This window comes from Glandiceps talaboti, chromosome 4, assembly GCF_964340395.1.
Source record: "Glandiceps talaboti chromosome 4, keGlaTala1.1, whole genome shotgun sequence".
Classification (NCBI taxonomy): Eukaryota; Metazoa; Hemichordata; class Enteropneusta; family Spengelidae; genus Glandiceps; species Glandiceps talaboti.
In genome coordinates this window covers 821,185-845,637 of record NC_135552.1, presented here as the reverse complement: position 1 = coordinate 845,637, position 24,453 = coordinate 821,185, and the positions used below count along the sequence as shown (strand labels likewise).

General features: G+C 36.9%; 1 protein-coding gene across 2 annotated transcripts in view; it reads left to right on the top strand.

Moving 5' to 3' along the window:
• LOC144434653 (oxysterol-binding protein-related protein 11-like) overlaps nucleotides 1-23,179 on the top strand; it is a 161,504-nt gene extending 138,325 nt beyond the window's left edge. The window contains exons 17-19 of one of the 2 annotated variants that reach the window (XM_078123157.1): nucleotides 8,606-8,725; nucleotides 13,080-13,241; nucleotides 21,420-23,179. In XM_078123157.1, the coding sequence (XP_077979283.1) occupies nucleotides 8,606-8,725; nucleotides 13,080-13,241; nucleotides 21,420-21,563 (426 nt within the window). In that variant the 3' untranslated portion in view covers nucleotides 21,564-23,179. The remainder of the gene's footprint in view (nucleotides 1-8,605; nucleotides 8,726-13,079; nucleotides 13,242-21,419) is intronic. The other variant, XM_078123158.1, reaches the window with a different exon arrangement.
• The last annotated feature ends 1,274 nt before the right edge of the window (nucleotides 23,180-24,453 follow it).

Genomic DNA, 24,453 nt, shown 5'->3' with positions numbered 1-24,453 from the left:
AATTATTTGTTTGAATTAAATGTTTCCTTGAGGTTGCTTTGAAACATTCTCTGACTGTGTTCACTGAACCACAATTGGGGTTCCAATGTGAAATGCCTGTCTGTCTGTCTGTCTTGCGGATGATGTGATTTTGATACTGAACTTTACCTCTCAAACTGCTGGGGATGAAATTTGGTAATGGTTAGTCTGCAAAATAAGAGTATGCCATACTTTGCCCTAGCAACCATGACCAAGCCCTTAGCAACAGTCAAAAGATAGGCTTTATTGCAAATATAACAACAGGGATCAGTAGCCAATTGAATAAAATTTAAAAAGAAATATACAAATTTTTTAAAACAAGACCACGCCCATAGCAACAAGGAAATGATGACATATAGAACCAATAGTGAAAAGAAAGCAAATGAATAAACATTCCAAAACTGTATGCAGGTATGCCTAGCAACAAGACCACACCCATAGCAACATTTAAACAAGGGTGTGTATTGCAGATATAACACCATGGATGGGTAGGCATGTGAATAAATCTTCAAAAAAGTCCACATAATCATAATAGAAAATTTAGTTTACTCTTAACAGCTGTGCTACAATGGCATTGGCGTTTTTATTTTATGTATGCAAATTTGACCAAATGGCGGCCATATTTGTAGTTGAAAATCAATATCAATACAAAACATACCCTAAAGAGGCATAATTCAAGTGTCTAACCCCATATTATCAGATGCAAGCTACCTTTTGAAACTTTGACCTTGACCTTCAGGGCCTAAAACAGACACATTGTAGTGTTTACATATTGCCAATTTCTTTTAAATCATGTTTACAAGTAATATTGAGTATACACATGTCAAGCATTATTTTTAGTGTTCATATCACTTTTTACTGAATGGCAGTCATATTTGTAGTGAAGTCATTTACCAATTAAGTCAAGAACATTAAAGTGTCTATTTGAGGGACTGTATGTCGTCTATGAAGACTTGTCACTTGATGGCCTCTTCTGTGGCATATAGTTTGTCTATTTGTTTTCTCCATGCCCTCAGCTAGCTTCTTGATGATGTTAGATTCTGTCTGGGATTCTGTGTTGTCTTGTTGCGATGATGACCCTCTGCTGAATGTCAGGTCAGGAGTTTTGCTTTGCTGTGGTTTTGCTGACTGGATTTTGCTGTCACTGCTAGCAGCTTAGAATTTGGAGAACTCTGCATTGCTTGTTGTAGACAGAATGTATTGAAATCATCTAAACTCCATTATTTAAGTTGTTTGTCATGTTATTTCATGTTAGTGGTTAGTGGTTCATTTTCTAGATAGTGTGGAACATTAAACAAAAAAACAAAGCAACAATTATTGCAGCTTCAAGCATCCCAACTCTTTGTATTCTACAAAGTAGGCGGCCATCTTAAAATCTCGACCCAGCCGGACGTAGTCCGGGTTGGGACTTATAGATTGTGCTCCTTCCGTCCGTCCGTGTGTCATTTCTGAACATTCATTGACCGATTTCTTTCAAACTTAGTAAATGGATAATGAACTATAACTTACATATGCACATGTATTTGCTTTGGGATACGATGCAATTTAGCTGACTTAGAGCCATTTTTGTGTAAAAAAATGTGATTTTTGGTCAAAAAATATAAACTCCAAAACTACTGGGCAGATTGGCCTGAAATTTGGTGGGAATGTTCTTAGGGGCATGCTTATTATAAAGATTTGTTCATTACATGGTGATTCCATCACTGATATGCAAATTAGGGCTAAAAATGTGTCTTTTTGGTCAAAAGTCTTTAATTCAAAAACTACTGAGCAGATAGGACTGAAATTTGATGGGGGATGCATCTGGGGGTGTATAGATGAAGAAATATCAAGCATATAATGATCTCATGAGTGATATGTAAATTATTTGTAAAAAATGCGAACTTTGGTCAAAAACTTAAATCTCAGAAAGTACTTTGTCAATGAGACTAAAACTTGGCGAGATGTCACTAGAAGTGTTATTCTGCGGATTTCTGTAAAACATTTTGGCCCTAGCAAAACCATAACCACACCCATAGCAACAGCCACAAATGGTGTGTTTTATAGTGATTAATAGACAATTGAAATTTATATTCAAGAAATGTATGTAAATGTGCCTAGCATCAGGACCATGCCCATAGCAACAGCCAAATGATCAGGTATATTGCAAGGATAATGATATGTATAAATAGATAATTGAATAAACATTCAAAAAATGTATGTATGCAAATACCCCTAGCAACTATGACCATGCCCATAGCAACAGCCATACAGTGGTGTATTTCACAAAGATAACAGGGATTTTTAGACAAGAGAACAAACATCCAAAAAATATACGCAAATGTACCTAGCAACAAGACCACACCCATTGCAACAGCTACATTTGTAATTCGTCACACATATCGCTGATATGATCACTTATATTGCAAAGACAACAAGAGGGATTAATAAACAAATAAATAAACCTTCAAAACTGTATGCAAATATTCAATCAATTATACAGTTGTGCTACAATGCCATTGGTGCTATATACAATCTAATACATCACACAACCATGATTGTTGGCAATTCTCTGTAGACATCCATTGTGGGGTTGAGTCATCTCCGATGACTGCTTGTTTCATTGCAAGTATTTCTCGCCGGCTAATTGAGCCACTGCCAAAGTTACTGTACAAAGTGTACCACTACTAGGCAACTGGTTGGCTATACTCACATTTGCATCTGGTTGCATATAACACACCAATATGAACCACACCATCATGGTCATCAGTTCCCCTCTGTTACACAGTTCGGATTAAAGTAACTTAGACTCAGAGTTCAACTGGACAGGTACCTTCAGACTGCTACTGCACTACACTTGCAGACATTGTACTGGTTCAAGTTTATTTGATACCTTGTTTCACTTGTTGGATTCTTGAAAAATTTAGTGAGAGAGTCCCCTAGTAGACATTACCAAACTATGAACAGCTAGAGACAAGACAAACATGTGTAATTCGAAGGAGGGCGCTGGTCATGAACGAGTAAACGTGGCCTGACATCGACTTCGCCAAAAAAAGTGCAATTTTGCAGAATATCTGGCTATAATTGGGTTCTAATTTTATGAAAATGTCCACGAACAAGTCGTCAAGCAGAAACAAGGATCGAAGGGTTGATCAGATGATAATATCCAACGTGGGAAGATCGACGAGAAATAAGGCCATACCGGAAAGAGAAATTCAAAATGGCGACGGCACTCAAGAGATGGGAAAACTCGAGACTCTGCCTACAGAGCAGAAAATCACTGCAATTCTGGAGAACATTCTTGATATCAAGACAGAGGTAGCAAAGATAGGTCAGTTGAGTGAGAAAATGGAGGGCATTTTAAAGACTGTAGCAGACATAGAGAAATCAGTAGAACATGCACATGAGCGCATAGATGACATTGTAACGGAAACCGCCAAGACGACGGTCGTAGAAGAACTTCGCACTGAACTAGAGGACGTTCAACGCAAACTTAGTAAAATGGAGGAAAAACAAGATGACCAAGAAAACAGACAGAGGAGAATAAATATAAATCTTTTGAACATTCCGGAAGGTGTAGAGAAGACAAATAGAGGATGTGCTGAATTCGTACATGAATTTCTAGACAAACACATGGGAATCAAAGACGCACGACAGATGGAAATTCAGCGGGCACATAGAAGTCCTCCGAAACCATACAGACTGGAAACTAACACAGGTACAGAAAGAAACCGTCCAATTAAAGTAGCCTTTGTCAATGCCAGAGATGCAAGGTCGGTATTAATGTCCGCGCCAAGAAAACTAAGAAATCATCCCTACAACGGCAATAACATTTATATAACAGATGACGTCAGCCTGCAGGTACAGAGAGATAGAAAGAAGCTAGTGGAATATAAGAAGAAGTATATGAAGGAACATCCCGGGAAAAAATGTTTTATAGCATGGAAAGTACCGGCCACACTGAGGATTGAAAGAGCGGATGGAGAAATGAAAGAAATAACAGTTAAGGACATATAAACTCAGTACAAACATTGATAAAACCCAAAATAGCAGTTGATTTATGTTGTTAGGCGAAGTCATGGGTGTTGCCCCCCTCATACCATTCAATTTAATGCATTTGATCATGTTTTTGTGTATAGAACAGCTTTATAGGCAGCTGACTGTGAAATCTTTGATCAATGCTTTTTGTTTTCTTGTTGTGTTTTTTTGTTTTGCTTTTTTGTTAGTTCCCTTTTTTTACTGTTTTGATAAAATAGGTAACAGTGATTTAGGAATACATGTGCCATTCAGTTACAATGTTAGACCAGTTTATATGCTACATTCAAGCTAAAAATCTTGTCTCTTAATGTGCGGGGATTCAGAGCATACAAGAAGAGAAGAAAATTGCTGGGCTGGATCAAATCGAAAAAACCCAACATAATGTTATTGCAGGAGACACATAGCGTTCCAGGTGATGAAAGATTTTGGTCCAGCCAAGTAAAAGGTCACTGTGTCTTTGCTCATGGCAAATCAAATAGCAGGGGAGTTTGGACAATCTTGAGAAACTTTAATTATACAATCAATAATGTGAAAATAAGTGATGTCGGACGTTACATAATTCTTGATATTAGTGTGGATGATAAGCGGTTTCTAGTGATTAATATTTATGCACCTAATGACAGTAGGAGTCATGCCCTTTTTTCGCAAGAATTATCAGAAGTAATTTCATCATGTGATTTGTCACCAGATGCGGAAATAATTATAGGAGGGGATTTTAATCTCACATTAGAAAGTATTGATAGATATGGCTCAGATACACATCTAGGTGAAAGGGCAAAAGTAGAAGTGATAAAGCTTAAAGAACAGTACAACCTAGTTGATATTTGGAGAATTAACTTTCCAAAAAGTAAAAAATACACCTGGCGTAGACTAAAACCGTCTTTAATTCAAAGCAGGCTTGACTATTTTTTGGTCAGTGACACTTTGCAACAGGATATTAAGGCAACTGACATTATCCCATCCATCTCAACAGATCATGACGCTATATTATTAGATATTGAAAACAAACACATCCCATTTGGTCCATCATACTGGAAGCTGAATACCAGCTTAATTAAAGACTCAAAATATATTACACAGCTGGAGGGAAAAATTGTGGAATGGAAACAGAATTATAGTGACATCGAAAATAAGGGGCATAAATGGGATCTGATCAAATATGAAATAAAAAAATTCTCAATTCAATTTGGCAAGAAAAAGGCAAAAGATAAACGCGAATATATTCAGGCACTGGAGGAAGAAATTTCAGAACTACAAAAAAATCTCAATGAGTCCCCAAGTGATGAAAATTATCTCAAATTAGAAGAAGCCAAAACTAAAATGGATGTTGAACTTGAATATATAACAGAAGGGGCAATAATCCGCTCTAGAGTAGCATACCATGAAATGGGAGAAAAGAACAATAAATATTTCCTAAGTTTAGAAAAACAAAGAAGTAGAAAATCAAATATAACCAGACTTAAAACACCTAATGGAATAATAACAGATACCAAAAAAATCAGAGAAGAATTGAAAGCCTTCTACTCTAATTTATATAAATCAGATGTTGAACCTAATAGAAACATTAAAAATCACCCATTCTTTCAAAATCCACAACTTGTTACCCTAACAGAAGCCATGAGAACAAACTGTGATAGTGAATTTACTCAAAATGAAGCCTTTGTTATATTGCACAGCATGGCCCGAAATAAAGCGCCAGGAAATGATGGAATACCTGTTGAATTTTACCTGCAGTTTTGGCCTCACGTTGGAGAAATGGTTACGGAATCCCTAAATTATGCTTACAATACGGGCATGTTATCTAATTCACAGAGACAAAGTGTCATATCGCTAATTGAGAAAAAGGGTAGGGATACACAACTTCTAAAAAATTGGCGCCCGATATCACTTATTAATGTAGATGCTAAAATTGGTTCTAAATGTCTGGCAAAAAGACTTGATACAGTTTTACCTCATATTATTCATAACCTTCAAGTAGCCTTCGTCAAAGGTCGAGACATAACTGACTGTGTCAGACTTATTGAAGAAATTTTGTTATTCACTGATGAAAACAAACTTCCTGGCGTATTAATTGCAGTAGATTTCCAAAAAGCATTTGATATGCTCGAGTGGGATTACTTAATAGAATGCCTTAATATTTTAAACTTTGGACCAGTTTTCCAGCAATGGATCCGAACAATTTACTGTGATGCCCAGGCTTGTGTGATGAACAATGGTTTCACTACAGGATATTTCCCCCTACAAAGGGGAGTAAGACGGGGAGACCCATTATCCCCATATCTGTTCCTCATGGCTCTGGAAGTGTTTCTAACTAACTTAAGAAGTAATCCCAATATTGAAGGTATTCAAATAGACAATACACTGGAAGTTAAATACTCTGCTTTTGCAGACGACTTGACATGCTTCTTGAAAAGTGAGAAATCTTGTGATGTATTTTTTGAAATGCTTGAGAATTTTCATCTTTTGTCGGGGCTGACAATTAATCTTGACAAGACTGAGGCAATGTGGCTTGGTTTGTGGAAAAGGAGGACAAAAAAACCTTTCAAAATTAAATGGCCTGAAACCCCTATTAAGATAGTGGGAGTACATGTATCATATGATCTTGAGCTAAATAACCAGCTTAATTTTGCATCCCCATTGAAATGAATCGAAAATGTTTTAAACTGCTGGAAAATAAGAACACTTACCTTATTGGGTAAAATACAAATTCTGAAAACATTTGCTATGTCACAAATTAATTTTATTATGAGAATGCAGTACATGCCAAAAGATGTTATGGACAAAATTGCTAAGTTGATCTTTAATTTCTTGTGGGCTGGCAGAGATAAAGTAGCAAGGAACATTATGGTCAAAGAAATAAGTGAAGGGGGCTTAAATGCTCCTGATATTTATGCAATGCATAAAGTGTCTAGGGTTATGTTTATTAAACGATATTTGGATGACGATACCCAGCACCCCTGGAAAAACTTCTTGGACAAGCGTCTTAGATCAGTGGGTGGTAATCTCTTATTTAAGTGTAACTTTGACACCCGACTCATTGGTACATCTCTCCCACTGTTTTATACTGAAGCATTACAAGCATGGGCTTCCTTTAATTCAGATGATAATTGTAATATTGGTGAACAAATGATTTGGAACAACAAAAACATTTTGATTGGGGGTAGGTCAGTATTTTATAAGGATTTGATAGATAAGGGTTTTCATTATGTAAGTAAATTATACAATAATGGTCAACTGTTGCAATGGGATGATCTGCAGGCTGGTGGTCTGAGTCAAATTGATATAATTAAACTGTATGGAATAATCCGGGCTCTTCCACCTGAGTGGAAGGAACTAGATGAAGATGGCCAGCCTGTAGGAGTTGAATCAGATCACTATTATCTGTTGAATAGCCATATCAAGAATTCACGAATCACAAAAATTAAAATTAAAAAAGACCTGCAACACCAAAATCAATCCCGTCCAATTAGCGAAAAATATTTTGAAAGAGAATATGATTTCACTGGGGATTGGGCTACAACGTACACCCTACCATTCATTGTGTCTATAGACACTAAAACGAGAGTATTCCAATTCAAATTGCTGCATCACATTCTGTTCACAAATTATGAATTGAAGAGAAGGGGAATGCAGATCTCTCCAGCTTGCACTTTTTGTGAAAGAGATGATGAAACTTTAAGGCACTTATTCCACTCATGTAGTGAAACTCAAAAGTTTTGGCAAGATTTTTTAAATTGTTTCAAGAATTGCTTTACTCTATTCGACCTGCCCTCCCTCAGTGAGATATTATTTGGAAACATAACTTTCACAAATCTGTATAACCACTTGCTTCTGTTGGCCAAGAGACACATTTACTCAATGAAGATGAAAAACTTGAAACCGCACTTTGCACTATACTTGAACCATGTAAAATACAATTATCACTGTGAGTATAATATAGCTGTTAACAAAGACAAACTTGAAAGGCACTGTAACAAATGGATAACAATACACCATCTTATTATGTAATACAAGAACAACTTATATTGTAAACAACTGAAGTTACCAATAAAAATCTTATAAATATAAAAAAACAAAAAAAACATGTGTAATTCAGTTTACATCACATGGCAATTCCCTGTTCTTGCTCATTGTCCATCCAACTCACATCTAGTGTCCAGTCAAATGCCTACGCCAATCTGCATATCCAGTTAGTATCTAGCAGGTTTTGCATCCATAACCATAAGAACATAAGTTATAATAGACAGTTTTCTAAGACTCAACAAGTCAGCATGGACTACTTTCTCTATCGCCCAGTGGTCGAAATGTTAACAAGGCTGCATTGTAAACTGGTCAGTACCCACTGTAGATCATAACAGCAGACTGAGAGTTTTCTGTAGAAAGTTTGTAAATACTGAATTTAGATTTCATCTGGTTACAATGTATTATATGATATATTATGATATATAACCTTTCTCTAGGTAATCAATCTATGTACTATTAATATGTTCAGTCACTTCAAAATTTCACCAACTGACAACTTATTTATATGTATCAACTTTTTATCTGTTTCATTTCTTAAATCTCTTAGCCCTTCTATGGTGGCAAGGTGCACAGAATAAGTGGAGAAATGAAACACAGCCCAACAAACAGTGTGATATGCAAATTTAGTGGCGAGTGGAATGGTGTCATCGACTTCGCATATGCAAATGTGAGTTCACTTCATAATACACAAAATTTTCATAAATGTGAAATTACATGCACATTCTGGGTTCATTCTGGCCTTCTTGGTCAATTATCAAAATTACACTTTTGTTTGCATATTTCAGCCCGTCTCTAGCATTTACATGTATGTGTGACCAATTTTTTTTCAAAATGTCTAAAGGTAATGCAGAGCAAGAGAAGTAGAGAAACATGTAATGCATGCATTACTTTTGGTTCTCTCGTACCTTTTAATTGAATGGTAGCCATATTTGTAATGTCATGATGTACTGCAGAACTCAACAACATTCAAGTGTCTATCCCTATATTATTAGGTGTACAATCTCTTTTGAGACTTGACCTTTATGGTCAATTATCAAAACCCAACCATTTCCTGTATACCACAGACACTTTAGTAACTATTTGTTATTGTCAGCAACAGTTAAATAATAAATGTATATTGCAAAATTAATAACATCAATAGTTAGGCAAGTGGATAAACTTTTTTTTTTTAAATGACACATTAAAAATACAGTTGTTCTGCAATGTTATTGGTGCTATATTTTGGATTATATCACAAACTTTACAGTTGTACTAAAATGCCATTGGTGCTATTTTCACCGACTGACCCATAATAGATGTCATGATGAGAAACAAACAAATGAAAAGGATCAGCCATAGCATAATTCCTAAATTTGAAATAATCATTTAGAAATTTGAAGTGACAGTAGAGTAATTATCTATAGAATTTTCATTTCATAATCTGTTTCTTTCACTTTGAGCCATTAATTGACGTAAATGTGATTCAAAATACTCACTTTCACTATTGCTATTTTGCTAGATGACATGCTTGTGAAACGCATTCTGATTTAAAAACTTTTAAAAAGCGTCTGCAAACACCTTAAAATGACAATTGTTCAGTCGGATTAACTTCGAGAGTTTTTGGATATTTCCGGTTCCACCTAGACCACATCATTTTGTGACGTCATAGAGAGACTGCTTTAGCATTCAGGCTATGATGAGCATAGTCAACAGGTGAATAAAACTCAACAACGTGTAATAGCCATCAGTAAACAAAACACTACAATCTACATGTCGTATCCAACTTTACCAATGTTTACCTACACTACCTGACTATATTTTCTGTGTCTGTGGCTAATACAAAAAATTATTAATTTGAAGCTTCCATATATGTCCCCCATATTTTTGAAATGGGAAAAAAAAAAGAAAATGGCTAGACGTAATATACATAAATAGTTGTAACTTCGAGATGTGTCCCAGTTCAATGATTTTATTTATCAGATTTTTATCATTTGCCCACAAGAGCACTGTGATACCTTCGTGACAGCATATTTTAGCCCACTCACTTATGTCACCTTTTTAGCCACTCATTTAACAACACAGTATTAATCTCAAATGAAATATACTGTCTAGTATTTATTAAAATAGTTACGGAAAACTTCAATAAGGCGCAATGCAGCGTCGCAATATTTTGTCCCATTATACATATGTTAATTAATTCGATTTGCTCTGAGCATATGGAAGCATGCTCCGAGTCATTGCATGCAAATAGCACTGTCTACCACTCAAAAGCCAAGGTTCATGCTCATATAAGTTACTTTGTACTTACGTTTGATGAAAATGATGTAAAAGAAGATTCTGAAGGCTTATTAACTGGATTTTATTATCAGCAATAAAGTTGTACAAGAATTACAAACTGTTGTGAGTCTTGGGTTAACTTTTCATTTCATGACTGTAGCGACTCATCAAAAAAACTTGTATGCTTTCCCATGTTGCGATGACATGTCAAAGAACAAGACAAGTTAATATTCATTAGAAGAATTTCGTAACGAATCATGGTATCAGAAGTACACAGTTTAGGAAACCAACGAATCAAATATCATGATGTGTTCATGATATTCTATATGATTGGACAATATTGACGTCAACAATCAAGGTTGTGATCCCAACGCATGGTTATGCGTGAAAGCCTGCAACTAGAATGGAGTCACGTTTGCTCTGATTTCTGTTTGTTTTGAAGTTAGAGACATTATTTCCCGAGTGTGGTCTTTGAGTCCATAGGTACACATACACTACTTCAGCTTTGATCAGGGAACGGTCCTACTGCTGTGGCTGCGGTGACTACCCACAAAACAAAACTACTGCCTTGACAACACTACCCATCTACCGATAATTAAATACCCCTAATAACAACCTGTACACCTTTATAAAAAACACGCAATAATTTGAGTCTCCCAACAAGTCAATGAGACATACTTCTGTTCAGTTTGAATGCAAGTTTCTGCGCTTTTGCATGGGTCTCAGAGTATTCGCCCTAGACAGCCCTGGCCAAAAATAATACTGGTAGATATAAGCTCACTGTCACAAGCCAAGTTATGTGACAACACAAGACGGCAACGAAAACTGTGAAACATTTACAGGTCATTCTTATTTCATATATAGACAACAAAATTAGGCTGGCTTCATTTTTTGTCTCACCAAGGTAATCAAAGGCCTGCATCACAAAACCATTGAACTTTAGTAGCAATCAACTTCTGGGATGGGAAAAAAATTAACAGTCAGAACATTATACTTGGTTCGAATTATTATTTTTTGAGTAATTATTATATACAATCATAGACACTCATATTCCCAGGGTGTGATGTCAAAGTATAGTAATGTGAAAGCCATACATTTCATATTGATATACTTTGATGTCACACTATAGTAATATGGTCGGAACTACTTTGGATTATTTGTAAACATCATCAACCTGTACAGTAACGATGTTATTGTTATTGAAAATATGGTTTCCTTGCTATTCATGGATTGCCAAACATCAACCATCATCATCATCAGTGTAATCAGTGAACAGATACACCTCTTTTGGACACATCTATTGCCTTTTGTACAGCCACTAACGTACGTAGACACATGCCATCATAAAAACTTCTAGTTGTGATTGTTGCACAATGCAGTTAAATCATTGTCCGTTAAATTCAACTATTGATAGAACTTTGAATGACTTGAAAATGTTTTTTTTTTTAAATTCACAATGTTTTCGACATTATAACTTGCCCGTGTTGATGTTTTTAGCATATGACTCTGAGCCGTGTTCTATGCATAACCGATGTAGGCACTCGTTCGTTAGCCAGTCTCTCGATATGTCTCATTTTTTCAGATGAAAGTGTCTATATTTTGTCAAAGAATTAATCACTGCTCTTAACAAACGCCCCGTTGTTGGCAAAATATTCCCTACCTGAAAGTCTGTGGTGTAATTTTACTGATCTCAACATTTACGTTAGTAGTAGTAGCGACGGCGGCTGTCGCAATGGTGTCTACATTCTGAAAACTGAATGAACAGCTGACCGTTGTATCCCCATCACTTTGTAAAATTGATGCACATTAAGCGTAAGTTTCAGAATATTTTAGTTTAAAATTGTCATCATAATAGAAAAAATAGTGGGTGTATGTATAATGGTCTATGTATGTAATAAAGAAATAATCTCCCGGTATTTCTCATTCATGCTACGTCATCTCGGACTCATGACTCCCCTATGTCTGTATCCCTCTGAGCCGATAGTGATCCGGCCGACATGAGGGGAATCGTTCGTCCTTGATGACGTAGCACTCATTCAGAATACCGGGAGATTATATATAAATACATTCTAGTTATCATTAGAGGTATTTTGATATCGACTTGTAACCGTAGTAGAGCTCCTATTCCTAGTTTTAATAATAATAATAATAATATTTATTTCTTAAAAAGTAAACGCTTTCCATATAAAAACATCTCTATCGAGGTCCCAATCAGCAATAGAATTCATGATCAAATTGAACCCGATATACTCTCCAACATCACTAGCATTTTCACTATTGTTGCTAATATTGTATGACATGACACCTACATAAAAAGCCAAATCAATCTATCGAACATGGTAAAATCATCATTGAAAGAAGATTCATCACTCTGAGATTAATTCTGATGAGTATCAAAGTCAGTATTACTATTGTCTACCATTACTTACTATACTAACTGGCGGTACCCTCTATGATGTCATAATCCCCTAAAGGGAGAATAATAGGCAGTATAACCACAAATTCATGGCTGTTCGGGTTGCTGCTGATTGCCAGTTTTAACTTTTTTTCTCACTTTGACAATTAACATGCAGTTTTGAATAGTTAGCTTTGCATGAACTGGTTAAGCGACATATACAGAACATTTTTCAAAGTTGTGGTATGGAGCATTTGTAGTGTAGATGGTGATGAATCACTTTGAGCCATTAACTGACTGTTAGTGTTAGTATTATGTAGATGTTGATGATTCTCATTCCTCCATTGTGTTTTGTGCTGTATGACTATAGGGTGAAAAGAAAGTGATAGATACAGCCACCTTACCAGTTATTAGAAAGAGAGTTAGGCCACTTCATTTGCAAGGACCATATGAATCCAGAAAACTATGGCAGAATGTGACAGCAGCATTGAAAGTGGGTGATTTAGACACTGCGACAGAACACAAGAGATATGTAAGTAAAACAAGACAATTCAGAGAACCTATCATGTCATTACCAATGCATGGAAATTCAGTGAAAGAAAATCCTGAGTTTAGAGCTCTATTTTTTTTTTGTGGGGTTAGCAAATGTCAACAATGACAGTGTTGACAGTGTTGACAGTGTACACAGTTTACAGATTATTGTATAGATATTTCACATCCTGGCTCAGAATCATGTCCCTGGCTCAGACTGATTGCGACCATGCAAGGTATTCATATGCAGGATTATTTTTCATGATAACTCATACCAGATTTAAATTGAATGCCTTCTGTAAGGGTATAGTCTTGCAATTTTATGATTTATGCAAGAAATTTAGCTCTATATCTGTGATTTTTCAAATCCCAATGAAAGTTAGTTGTCAAAAATGTTGTTCAAATGCCTGCCTCCTATTCGCAGTACATGAAAGCTTGCCATCCTCAACTTCACTTGGCTTTCATGATCCCCTACATACCGGGGATATGCACACCCGTTTCCACGGCAAATAATAAACGAAATTCAAACCCACATAACATTGCATGAGAAAGTTTACATACTTCATGGTAAGCACCGTAACAGTTTAACAACTTTAATACTGTGAAGTGATACAGTATTATTGCCCTACTTCGTCACTGGGTAAAGTGTATACAGTGTTTCCGCTGCCCACTCACCAAATCGCAAATAGCGAATAAAATCTGCATTTGGCGAGAATATTTTTGATACAATTATTGAATTAGCCAAACTTGCGAAGCCCATTTAGAATAGTGCACCAGAAAATCAATGCGTAATGCTATTGTCGCAACGTGGAATATCTGTAATTTAAGGATGAGATGCAGGTTCGTTGGTGAATTTTGGCCTTTTTTTTTTTTTTGCTCATTATGAAGCTTCATGGTATGTGCCATCATTTGGTTAAAAGATTTTTTGAAAATCGTTCATTTTTTCCATTAATAAATTTGAAATGAAAAAACTCTAACGCTATATGTGTTTTATATGGTTTCATTCCTGAATGTTTATGTACAAAGATTTGCATACATAAAGAAGATTGACAGAAACGTTGATTACAGAAGAGTGTCTTTTCATATGCAAATGAGACATAGCTAGTAGGCCTCTGTGCAATGACTGACGTGACATTATCTCTTAGCTGTGTTGTTGTACAAAACCAATCAAACTCGGTAAATTTGGTTATAACCAATAAAAAGTAAAAAAAAATACCTCCTTTGAACCTGGACTTATGCACGTTGATTTTGACCAGTGCATCGGCTAAAAACGTTACAGTGAAGCGGCCTACACTGCACTACAGCCGCACAGTCGCTTGTAAACTGTTACTCCTTTCCTAAATGGTACTTACAAGTTACATACAACACGTAGGGGGAGAGGGGGGGGGGGGTATGACATTGCTACCGATTTCATAAGAATATCGCCAATCCCTATAATAACGTCATTGTTCTGTATAGGACCGTTATAGACAAGAATAAAACCATTTAGGAAAAGGAATAACAGTTTACAAGCGACTGTGAGTCTACAGCCTTCAAGTGTACCCGACGCGACGGCGATGTATTAGATGACGGTTTTCAAGTACCATGCATGTAAAAAAAACATACAAATCTCGAATATCTAACAGTATTGCAGGCTTATTGTTTTAGCCGATCGAAAAAAATTGATGTTTACAAAAATAAAACGATTTAATCAACACGTTGGCGCATCGAAAATGAACCACGCTATCTTCGAGACTTGAGAGTTCACGTCAGATGCGTGACATTGCATCGGCGATTTCCGGGTATTACATTTCTGTTTCTGTAAGATTCACAGAACGTGGCCGTAGACTAGCTTTGAACTTTCGCGTTGGTGGATTTTGACAACGTCCTCTTCACATACTATATTATATTATTAGGGTTAAGGTCCTATAAATTGAGTGTGGCAACCACACTCTAACGATCGGCTTATCACGGCTCGATCCTTCGTGAACTTTCGAGACACGTCGACACCGAGTCACATGTACTGTAGTAGTATACGTGCGTTGCGTTGTTTATTTGCGTCTACGATGAGGCTGTCTGAACGTAAACGGCAAAGAATTTGGCACCGAGCGATCCTCGAGGCTATTAAAGTTATAAAATGGAGATTTTGAAGGTACAAGTAGTTTAAATAAATGAGGTAATGTCTACTACGACTCCGAGTATCATAAAACGTCACTCGCAGTGGAAGAAAAACTGTTGACGTGAGTTCAAGTACCATTATTTATACCGTAGTTTTGTAACACTCCTTACAATTTGTATAACATTCCCGATGTCGTACGGTGTCGTGGTGTGGAAATTTGATTTCAGGGAAAGGATTAACTTTTTTTATTGTGTGTCTTCAACGAAACACCAACAACGTAGCAATGCCTAATACATGAGCAGGAATATGGAACGTAGCCCATATTCGAATCAAAACACGAACACCAACTGCGTAGAGCAAGAGCTTCGAATCCAAACCAGAAAGTATACTATGTAATGTCGAGAACGGCACGCGTACCGTATTAAAAGATTAAACCAAAGTCTCCACCCGTAGATGAATAATAGATGACTTGACACCTTTATCGCGGGAAACAAACACGTTTCTATCTGTAGCATTTCATGACACTCCTAAAATACCTGATTTTCTTCATGTCTGTAGCAAAGCAACGTACACAACCAAATGGCAAGGATTGAGTAACATATTTGCAAGTCACAGAAAACAGCTGTTGCAATGTCTGTCGAATTTGAAAGCTTTTGTCGGGCGGAAGGAGTCCAATTGTGTTAATTAGCATTTTTCTACGTTCTTTATTTTGTATACTGTGTGAAGTTCAAAGCTATTTAACTTTGCGTCAGAACGTCCCAGCTGCGTCAAATTTGGAGACAATACTCGGAGACAGTGTGTCGAAAAAACGTTCCTCCGGATTGTTTAGTTTTTGAGGGAATCAAGAGATATTGCGTTGAGAAGTGTGAAAAGCGGTAATTTATGCAAAAAACACAAAAATACAACTTTGGATGATTATAACAAGACAATGAGAGACAAAATAAAAAATCCGGAGGAACGTTTTTTTGTTTATGTACATAGCTTTCATTTGAAGTCGAAAAGAGGACTATATTCAACTGTTTGTAAAAGTTAAATAGCTTTAAGTGAAAATCGTCAAAAAACACAGTTTTTGGGTACAGATCAATAATATGGTTAAAAATGTAAAAAATCACCACAGAAACCACAACTTCATACAAAGACTCGACATAATTAATGAAAAAAATGGTATATTTATCTTGTCTTTAGTGTGAAATGTGATGGAGGAAAAATGAGCTAACGAACCTGCATCTCAACCTTAAACTACATTGTATTACATTTAGAAGGAAGTGTACACATTGTGCATTCCTCAAAAGTTAAACAAATCATAAAATTGTTACATCAGCAATGCAAACATCCCATCCAACAAACTTGTAAGTTCCGTTGTGTAAAACTTTCATCATCTGATCATGCGATCCATGCTTGTAAAATTTGATCAAGTAGTTCGTCAAATGCAAGGGGCGATGGAAGATATGTTGTCTTTACCGGGTCCTTCCATAATGCAGGAGAACTGTCAACTCGTAATACACGTAGATATTCATTTATTCTTGAACGATACATAACATGCGAACCATGTTCACCTCAGATGAAGAGCACGGTGTAGTGAACGGTAAATTCACATAATAGGTTCGATCTAGTAACGAAGCTCGAAAAGAAAAAGTTTCAGCTTTCGTGAGAATGAAATGGTGACGTGGCAATTTGAATTTATCTAAGTGAAGTTATCAGCATAGACTGTCTAACGATGTGGTCCATTTGATCATCACTTCACTCGTGAGGGAAGACGCTTCGCCGTAATGGCCGTGCTATCGATGGGAAATCCTTTCTAACCATAGCTGTTGATAAGTAACCAATCACGTGGATAAGTAATGATTATATCGCGTAGTTTCTATACTACCCAAGACGTGCTCTCCACGTCAGGAAATGGTCGTGGGGCACGTGAAACTGTTGAAACGTTATGCATACGATGGTCATATTCAAATTTCACAGGTTACACTGCACATTAGATTTAGAAAATAGTAATGAGAACTGACTAAAACCTAGATGTTTGGTGCTACAACTTCGAAGCAGAGTTTAGAACCGTATATTTGCCAACATAACATGAAAAATGTATGTAAATAAACAGAGTAAAAACATACAAGTTTGCGTTATAGTCTTTATTCATATACGTTCATTTTTATCACAAAAGTTTGGCTAATTGAAAGTCAGGTTTGGCTAATAAATTTTAAGGCAAATTAGGCCAAAAAAAAATAAAAATCTGGTTCTGGTCAGGGTAAACTTTCTAAAGTGGTGCGACGACGCGCGTTTTTTTTTTTTTTCCTAATTTTTTTTTTTTGGCAAATTAGTAAATACACATTTTTGACACTTTACATGCTCTCGGAAGATGTCATACAACTCTGGAAGTTGGCACTGTTGTATGGCAAGTTTTATACGATGCGGATCAATCATCCATCAGGGCATCACTAGTCACATTTACAAATTTATCTTATCGCCCAGTGATTTGCAGTTATAATCCCGATTTGCAGTTATAATCCCATCCAAGATAATGAGTCTTGCCTTGCAACCACTGTATAATGTCATTGTGCAACTTGCAACGTTAAATAACGAGAAATAGGTCTGTCCAACGGACGTAGAGGAGGCAGTGTTTTCTTTCGAGCACCGTCCATCATCAGTCTGATACGCAGTCTGTATACGGTACGATGTTTGACACGTCTTTCCAACTCATCGCAGATGGAAAGACGTGTCGAACATCGTAGCGCATACATCCAGAGCTAACTGCTTACGCTACAGGAAAATCTTTGTATTCAGAAGGCAGAACGAAACGATCACCAGAACTAAGAACACCTCGAAAGTCAGCTGAATTGATATCAACATTTCGATTGCTCACGACGTACTCAAACTTCTGACATTTTCGAAACATGTGAGCGGTTTACCACCTAGCACAGTGAACACACTATTTCCCGTGATTCCCATCAACCACGCTCATCGTACATATTACGTACACATATCGTACGGGGGATTATGGGTATGCAACAGTACTAGAAGAAAAGGGTACCCGTTACCAAATAGAAGTGCGCCATCACACGAGTTAAATTTTTTCCGCTAGCCTTGCATACAGTGTTGATCGACGGGGAATTGTAAATAAGGAACGGGAAAGCAAAAATTATCGGAAAAAAAAGGATCGACGCGGGGGTATTCAGGGCACGCGCGCGCTGACCAGAACCAGACATATTTTTTTTTTTGGCCTTAGCCAAATTGCTGGTAAATTTTTTGACCCAGAGGAAACACTGGTATACATTCCTATTTTGACTGACAGACCTACCATCTTCTCCAAATCCTATAAATTTCAAACTCCTTTAATCACCGGTAAGATTGTCAAGATTTGTTGAGTGGCGCACCCTCACTGTACACTAATTATATAGAGGTCAATGTATAGGTCACCAGTAATCTTTTTGATAGATTGTTGCGAAATTTTGTTAGTAGGCTAGGCTTGGTCTATTTTCCATATTTTGACCACATACATTTCGGTATAACTATAAGTTATAGATTATTATACTTGATAAATTTGTGAGAGTGTATTTATTTCCTGAGATACCGAGCTAGATAAACAATTACAAGCATTTGTTATCGAGAGAAATCGGAAAAGAACACGGTTCGAGATCAATACAATACTTCCTAAACTAAACAAAAATCTAAAAGGATACGATTTCTCTTTATTCATCTGCGCATTATTGTGTGAAATTTCAAAATGATAAGTCCATATTAGATGAAATTGAAATGATGATAAATATTTCACCTGTTTGTGAACAATGTGCCCATTGTAAACCTATTTTAAGGCCAAGGAAAAAAAGAATTGTTTTCTGGTGAGTTTGCATCACCTAAATACCCTGCCTTGATCTTCTTTTTTCTCTTGTATGTCTAGCCAATGCAGACTGCAGATCCAAGGGAAAACACAAAATATCTCTCCCTACATTAACCCTTGTGATGCCACGTCGTGGATATCCGCAACGTTGCACTTCTACATTCTAGGCCACGTTGTGGATATCAACGACAACAAAGTAATTTGCATATGCCTTCAATAAAGTGACGTTGTAATGGGTTATCGTTGTCCCGCCCTTATGCCCATAATAAGTAATGATGTACACAATGTTATTAGTCCCCGCGGACGAAGTCCGGAATGGGGACTTCTGGATTGGGTTCCGTCTGTCTGTCCGTCCGTCCGCGGCCGTTTCTTGGAGATGCCTGGACCGATTTTTTTTCAAACTTGGTACAGGGACAACATGCTATGGCATACATATGCACGTTAATTTGTTTTATGATACGATCCAATATGGCCGCCTAGCAACCATTTTGTTTGCGAATTTTCATGTCCAAAGCCATAACTCAGACATGCTTGAACAGATCTCATTCAAAGTTGGCATTAGGACAGTGTTCTATGACATACATGTGCATATTCATTGTTGTCATGATACGATCCAATATGGCTGCCTGGCAGCCATTTTGTTGTGAATTTTCCATGTCCAAAGCCATTACTAAGACATGCTTGAGCAGATCTCATTCAAAGTTGGCATTAGGACAGCGTTCTATGACATACATGTGCATATCCATTTTCGTCGTGATACGATCCAATATGGCTGCCTGGCAGCCATTTTGTTTGTGAATTTTCCATGCCCAAAGCCATAACTCAGACTCCATTTTCATCGTGATATGATCCCCCATACCCAACCAATCCTTTATTGTTGGAGGCATATTCCATGTCCAACAAGCACACACAACATATCTAAGTCTGTTTGTTTTAGGTTCACAAATGTTGTTGCATGATCAGAGTAGTGATAATTCCTTAAAACCCAATTATAGCGGGGACTATGTCATTCTCAATGACTTGTTTTATTAAATATTAAATTATTCAGGCGGGAAACAGTCACATGTTCGATTTCTTTCACTTTTTTGCTACCGAATGCACATAGCAATGCCTAATATGGTGGCCGCTATAGATATGTATGTTGACTTTCGACATTATGCTGGTATATCGAACAAAGTAAACCCAGAAGACAGAGTTTTTCGCTCGACATTTCCTTGACAGTGATAGCGATGATGAAGAATTTTACGGGTTTGAGGAAATAAATTTTGTCCTACTTTATTGGCCATGGATATTTTTGAAATTTTATGATAGTCAACGAATACTATTAAACCACACTATTACACCCGACGATCCTTCTGGTGAAACGGTCCGTAGTGTAAATCCACAATGTAATATCAGACTCGTCCTCTTTCATTTTTATGTATATATAAGGTGGGTTGAACCAAGTTGAACTATTTCATATATATATATATAATTTGATGTAAGATAATACAGGGCGGACTGGGTCAACCAATTTTTTGATACACTGGTAAAGACATCACAGTATATTCATTCATGTAGACATTGAATATGATACATGTCAGAGGGGTCAAAGGTTACAGCATGTCTATACTGATGGCATTATGAAGTGACATCAATGCCTGTATTACTATTTCAAAAATTACCTTATTGGTAGGAAACCATTAAGAGTAATTAATCGGTGAAAACAAAAATAGTCAATGACAGATTATTGATTATTCAAGGATGCTACATGCATTGCTGAATAATAATGAATTATTGAAATTTTTGTATTCAGTTAATCTAGAAGTAAAATTCTGAGGTGTGGCCACAATAATGACATAATGCATGTAACAATGTCATCAGGCATGATAGAACAATGTCAGTCACCCTGTCACTAGACAAACCAGTTATAGGTTGGATCATTTGTCTGTTTAATTCAATGAAAGATACGCAGTCATAGAATTTATGTCAGCAGCGAGATGTAAGGACTCTAAGACAAGTAATTTCACCAATCCTACATCATGGAACATTGGCAAATTTGGCTTAGAAGAGCACAAGCAAGATTAGGAAAAATTACATGTACTATTATTAGTCCCCCAAGGATACAGAAATTCAGCTAAAATAAAATCATCCTCTAGTATGTGCTCCCCCCCCCCCCTCCCAACATCTGGTTTGTAAACATAACTGTTGATGGATACAGAATATTCCATAGTAAGATATTACTCTATTTGTTTGTTTGTTAATAGCTTGAAGAGAGACAACGGTCAGAAAGCAAGCACAGAGCAGAGACTAAAACAGCCTGGCAAACTAAAGTATTCCACAAGAAAGAAGAAGGATGGCAGTATGGTAAAATTTTGAAGAAAACAGAAAGTCAGGAATTTTTGTCGTGAATAGAAGATGTGTCGTCATATGGAAAGAGCGCTATGATCATGTCACTTTGCCAAATCAACAATTCCTTCAAACTTAGATTTTCAATGTAGTGTACAAGGTTATTGTTTGTTTTATCAAGTCCAAGTGGAACAAGTTTTTATTTTATCCCAGTGTGCAGATGTACACTTTCCACCACAAGTCACATAGATTGTGAGCACTACCCATTTATTATACAGATGTTGGAATAAAAACAGTAGTGCAGAATCTTAAGACTTTGTCACAATAATGATCCCAAACATAAACCAATCTCAGGTTTTATAAGTATGTTCAATCTCCTCCTTTCTCTGTTATGATGAAAAAATTGTGGCATAATTTGGCATAAATAAAGTGACATAAATTTTTATGATGGGTGTCATTTTAACTATTTCCAATATAAGTGTTTAAAGAAAACATAAATGACTAACTTTAACTGTTTATTCAGATCAGTATCACAATGTACAGTTACACTATTTACACTAAGAAAGAGAACAAATATTCTAAATAAAGTAAAGCTGCAATAGCTGTAACTTGAGTTGCTGTGGGGACATTATTGTTACAGGACTTGAACATATTTTCATGATTTGATTATACATCCTGAAGTCTATTGAACAGCATATATAAATCTGTGTGTGTAGCAATGGCTTTTATGAAAAATAATACTTGGTGTGTACCAAAACTTGTCTTGTTGTATCATGCATGTTTATGCCACTATGCAATGTGTATATCTGTATATATAAATTGACCTATAGATGATTCAGTATACTTTAGGATGTGCAACTTCAGGAATTCATCATTACATGTAACAAAATTATCCAAAATTCAATAGAAACAGTAATTGCTTTACAAAATAACCAGTGTTTATAGATGTTAACATATTGAAATGGAAATTACATAAAATACAATGGGTTGCCTTGAACTATCCCATTTTCCATAACCAGACACATTATTATAGTTATGTTTTAAAGACAATTCTAAATACTCCATGCAACAAACATGAAAATTGCCCTTTATATGTCCCCTAACCACTAAATGTAAGGCTATCTATTCTAACTATAGTTAAGTGCATGATAAGAAAGTGAAAAAGAGTCAAAACAGGTACTACAGAACTTAGTGTAATACTGCCAGTTGTTCTCATGTGAGTGGTTTATGACATCATAGAGGGGACAGGTTTTGTGAAAATTTATCTGAGAATACTTTTCACAACAAATTTGCAAAGGACATATTGGCATGAACAAGTTTCTCAGTAGAATTTTGATCCAGTATGTTGTGATTTTTTCCAATCTTCCAAGTGCAGCTTTGCAAACATTTACAACATAACATGACATGGTAGCAGCGAACTGCATCTACAATATCATATATTGACCACCAATTTGTCACAGCAAGGCATCGGACCTATACTGCCAAAGTTAGAAGAGAAATGCACCATCTCTTTTTTCTCATCGTATCAAAATTGGAGAAGTGGCAACATAGGATATCAAATGTACACAGATACTTATATCAACAAAATTAAATATCCAGTGAAAAGTTGCAAATTAAATGTATTGATTTCTGTAGATTAAAATCATGTCATTGTCTGATTGTGTGTTGAGACAGTGCTGTATGCCATAGGGTCAGTGTCTGATTGTGTGTTGAGACAGTGCTGTATGCCATGTGGTCAGTGTCTGATTGTGTGTTGAGACAGTGCTGTATGCCATAGGGTCAGTGTCTGATTGTGTGTTGAGACAGTGCTGTATGCCATGTGGTCAGCAGTCAGTGTCTGATTGTGTGTTGACATAGTGCTGTATGCCATGTGGTCAGCAGTCAGTGTCTGATTGTGTGTTGAGACAGTGCTGTATGCCATGTGGTCAGCAGTCAGTGTCTGATTGTGTGCTGCAGACAGTGCTGTATGCCATGTGGTCAGCAGTCAGTGTCTGATTGTGTGCTGCAGACAGTGCTGTATGCCATGTGGTCAGCAGTCAGTGTCTGATTGTGTGTTGACATAGTGCTGTATGCCATGTGGTCAGCAGTCAGTGTCTGATTGTGTGTTGAGACAGTGCTGTATGCCATGTGGTCAGCAGTCAGTGTCTGATTGTGTGCTGCAGACAGTGCTGTATGCCATGTGGTCAGCAGTCAGTGTTTGATTGTGTGTTGAGACAGTGCTGTATGCCATGTGGTCAGCAGTCAGTGTCTGATTGTGTGATGAGACAGTGCTGTATGCCATGTGGTCAGCAGTCAGTGTCTGATTGTGTGATGAGATAGACTAAGTGCTATATGCCATGTGGTCAGCAGTCAGTGTCTGATTGTGTGCTGAGACAGTGCTATATGGTCAGCAGTCAGTGGCTGATTGTGTGTTAAGACAGTGCTGTATGCCATGTGGTCAGCAGTCAGTGTCTGATTGTGTGCTGAGATAGTGCTGTATGCCATGTGGTCAGCAGTCAGTGTCTGATTGTGTGTTGAGACAGTGCTATATGCCATGTGGTCAGCAGTCAGTGTCTGATTGTGTGCTGAGACAGTGCTATATGCCACAGGGTCAGCAGTCAGTGTCTGATTGTGTGTTGAGATAGTGCTGTATGCCATGTGGTCAGCAGTCAGTGTCTGATTGTGTGTTGAGATAGTGCTGTATGCCATGTGGTCAGCAGTCAGTGGCTGATTGTGTGTTAAGACAGTGCTGTATGCCATGTGGTCAGCAGTCAGTGTCTGATTGTGTGTTGAGATAGTGCTGTATGCCATGTGGTCAGCAGTCAGTGTCTGATTGTGTGTTGAGACAGTGCTGTATGCCATGTGGTCAGCAGTCAGTGTCTGATTGTGTGCTGAGACAGTGCTATATGCCATGTGGTCAGCAGTCAGTGGCTGATTGTGTGTTAAGACAGTGCTGTATGCCATGTGGTCAGC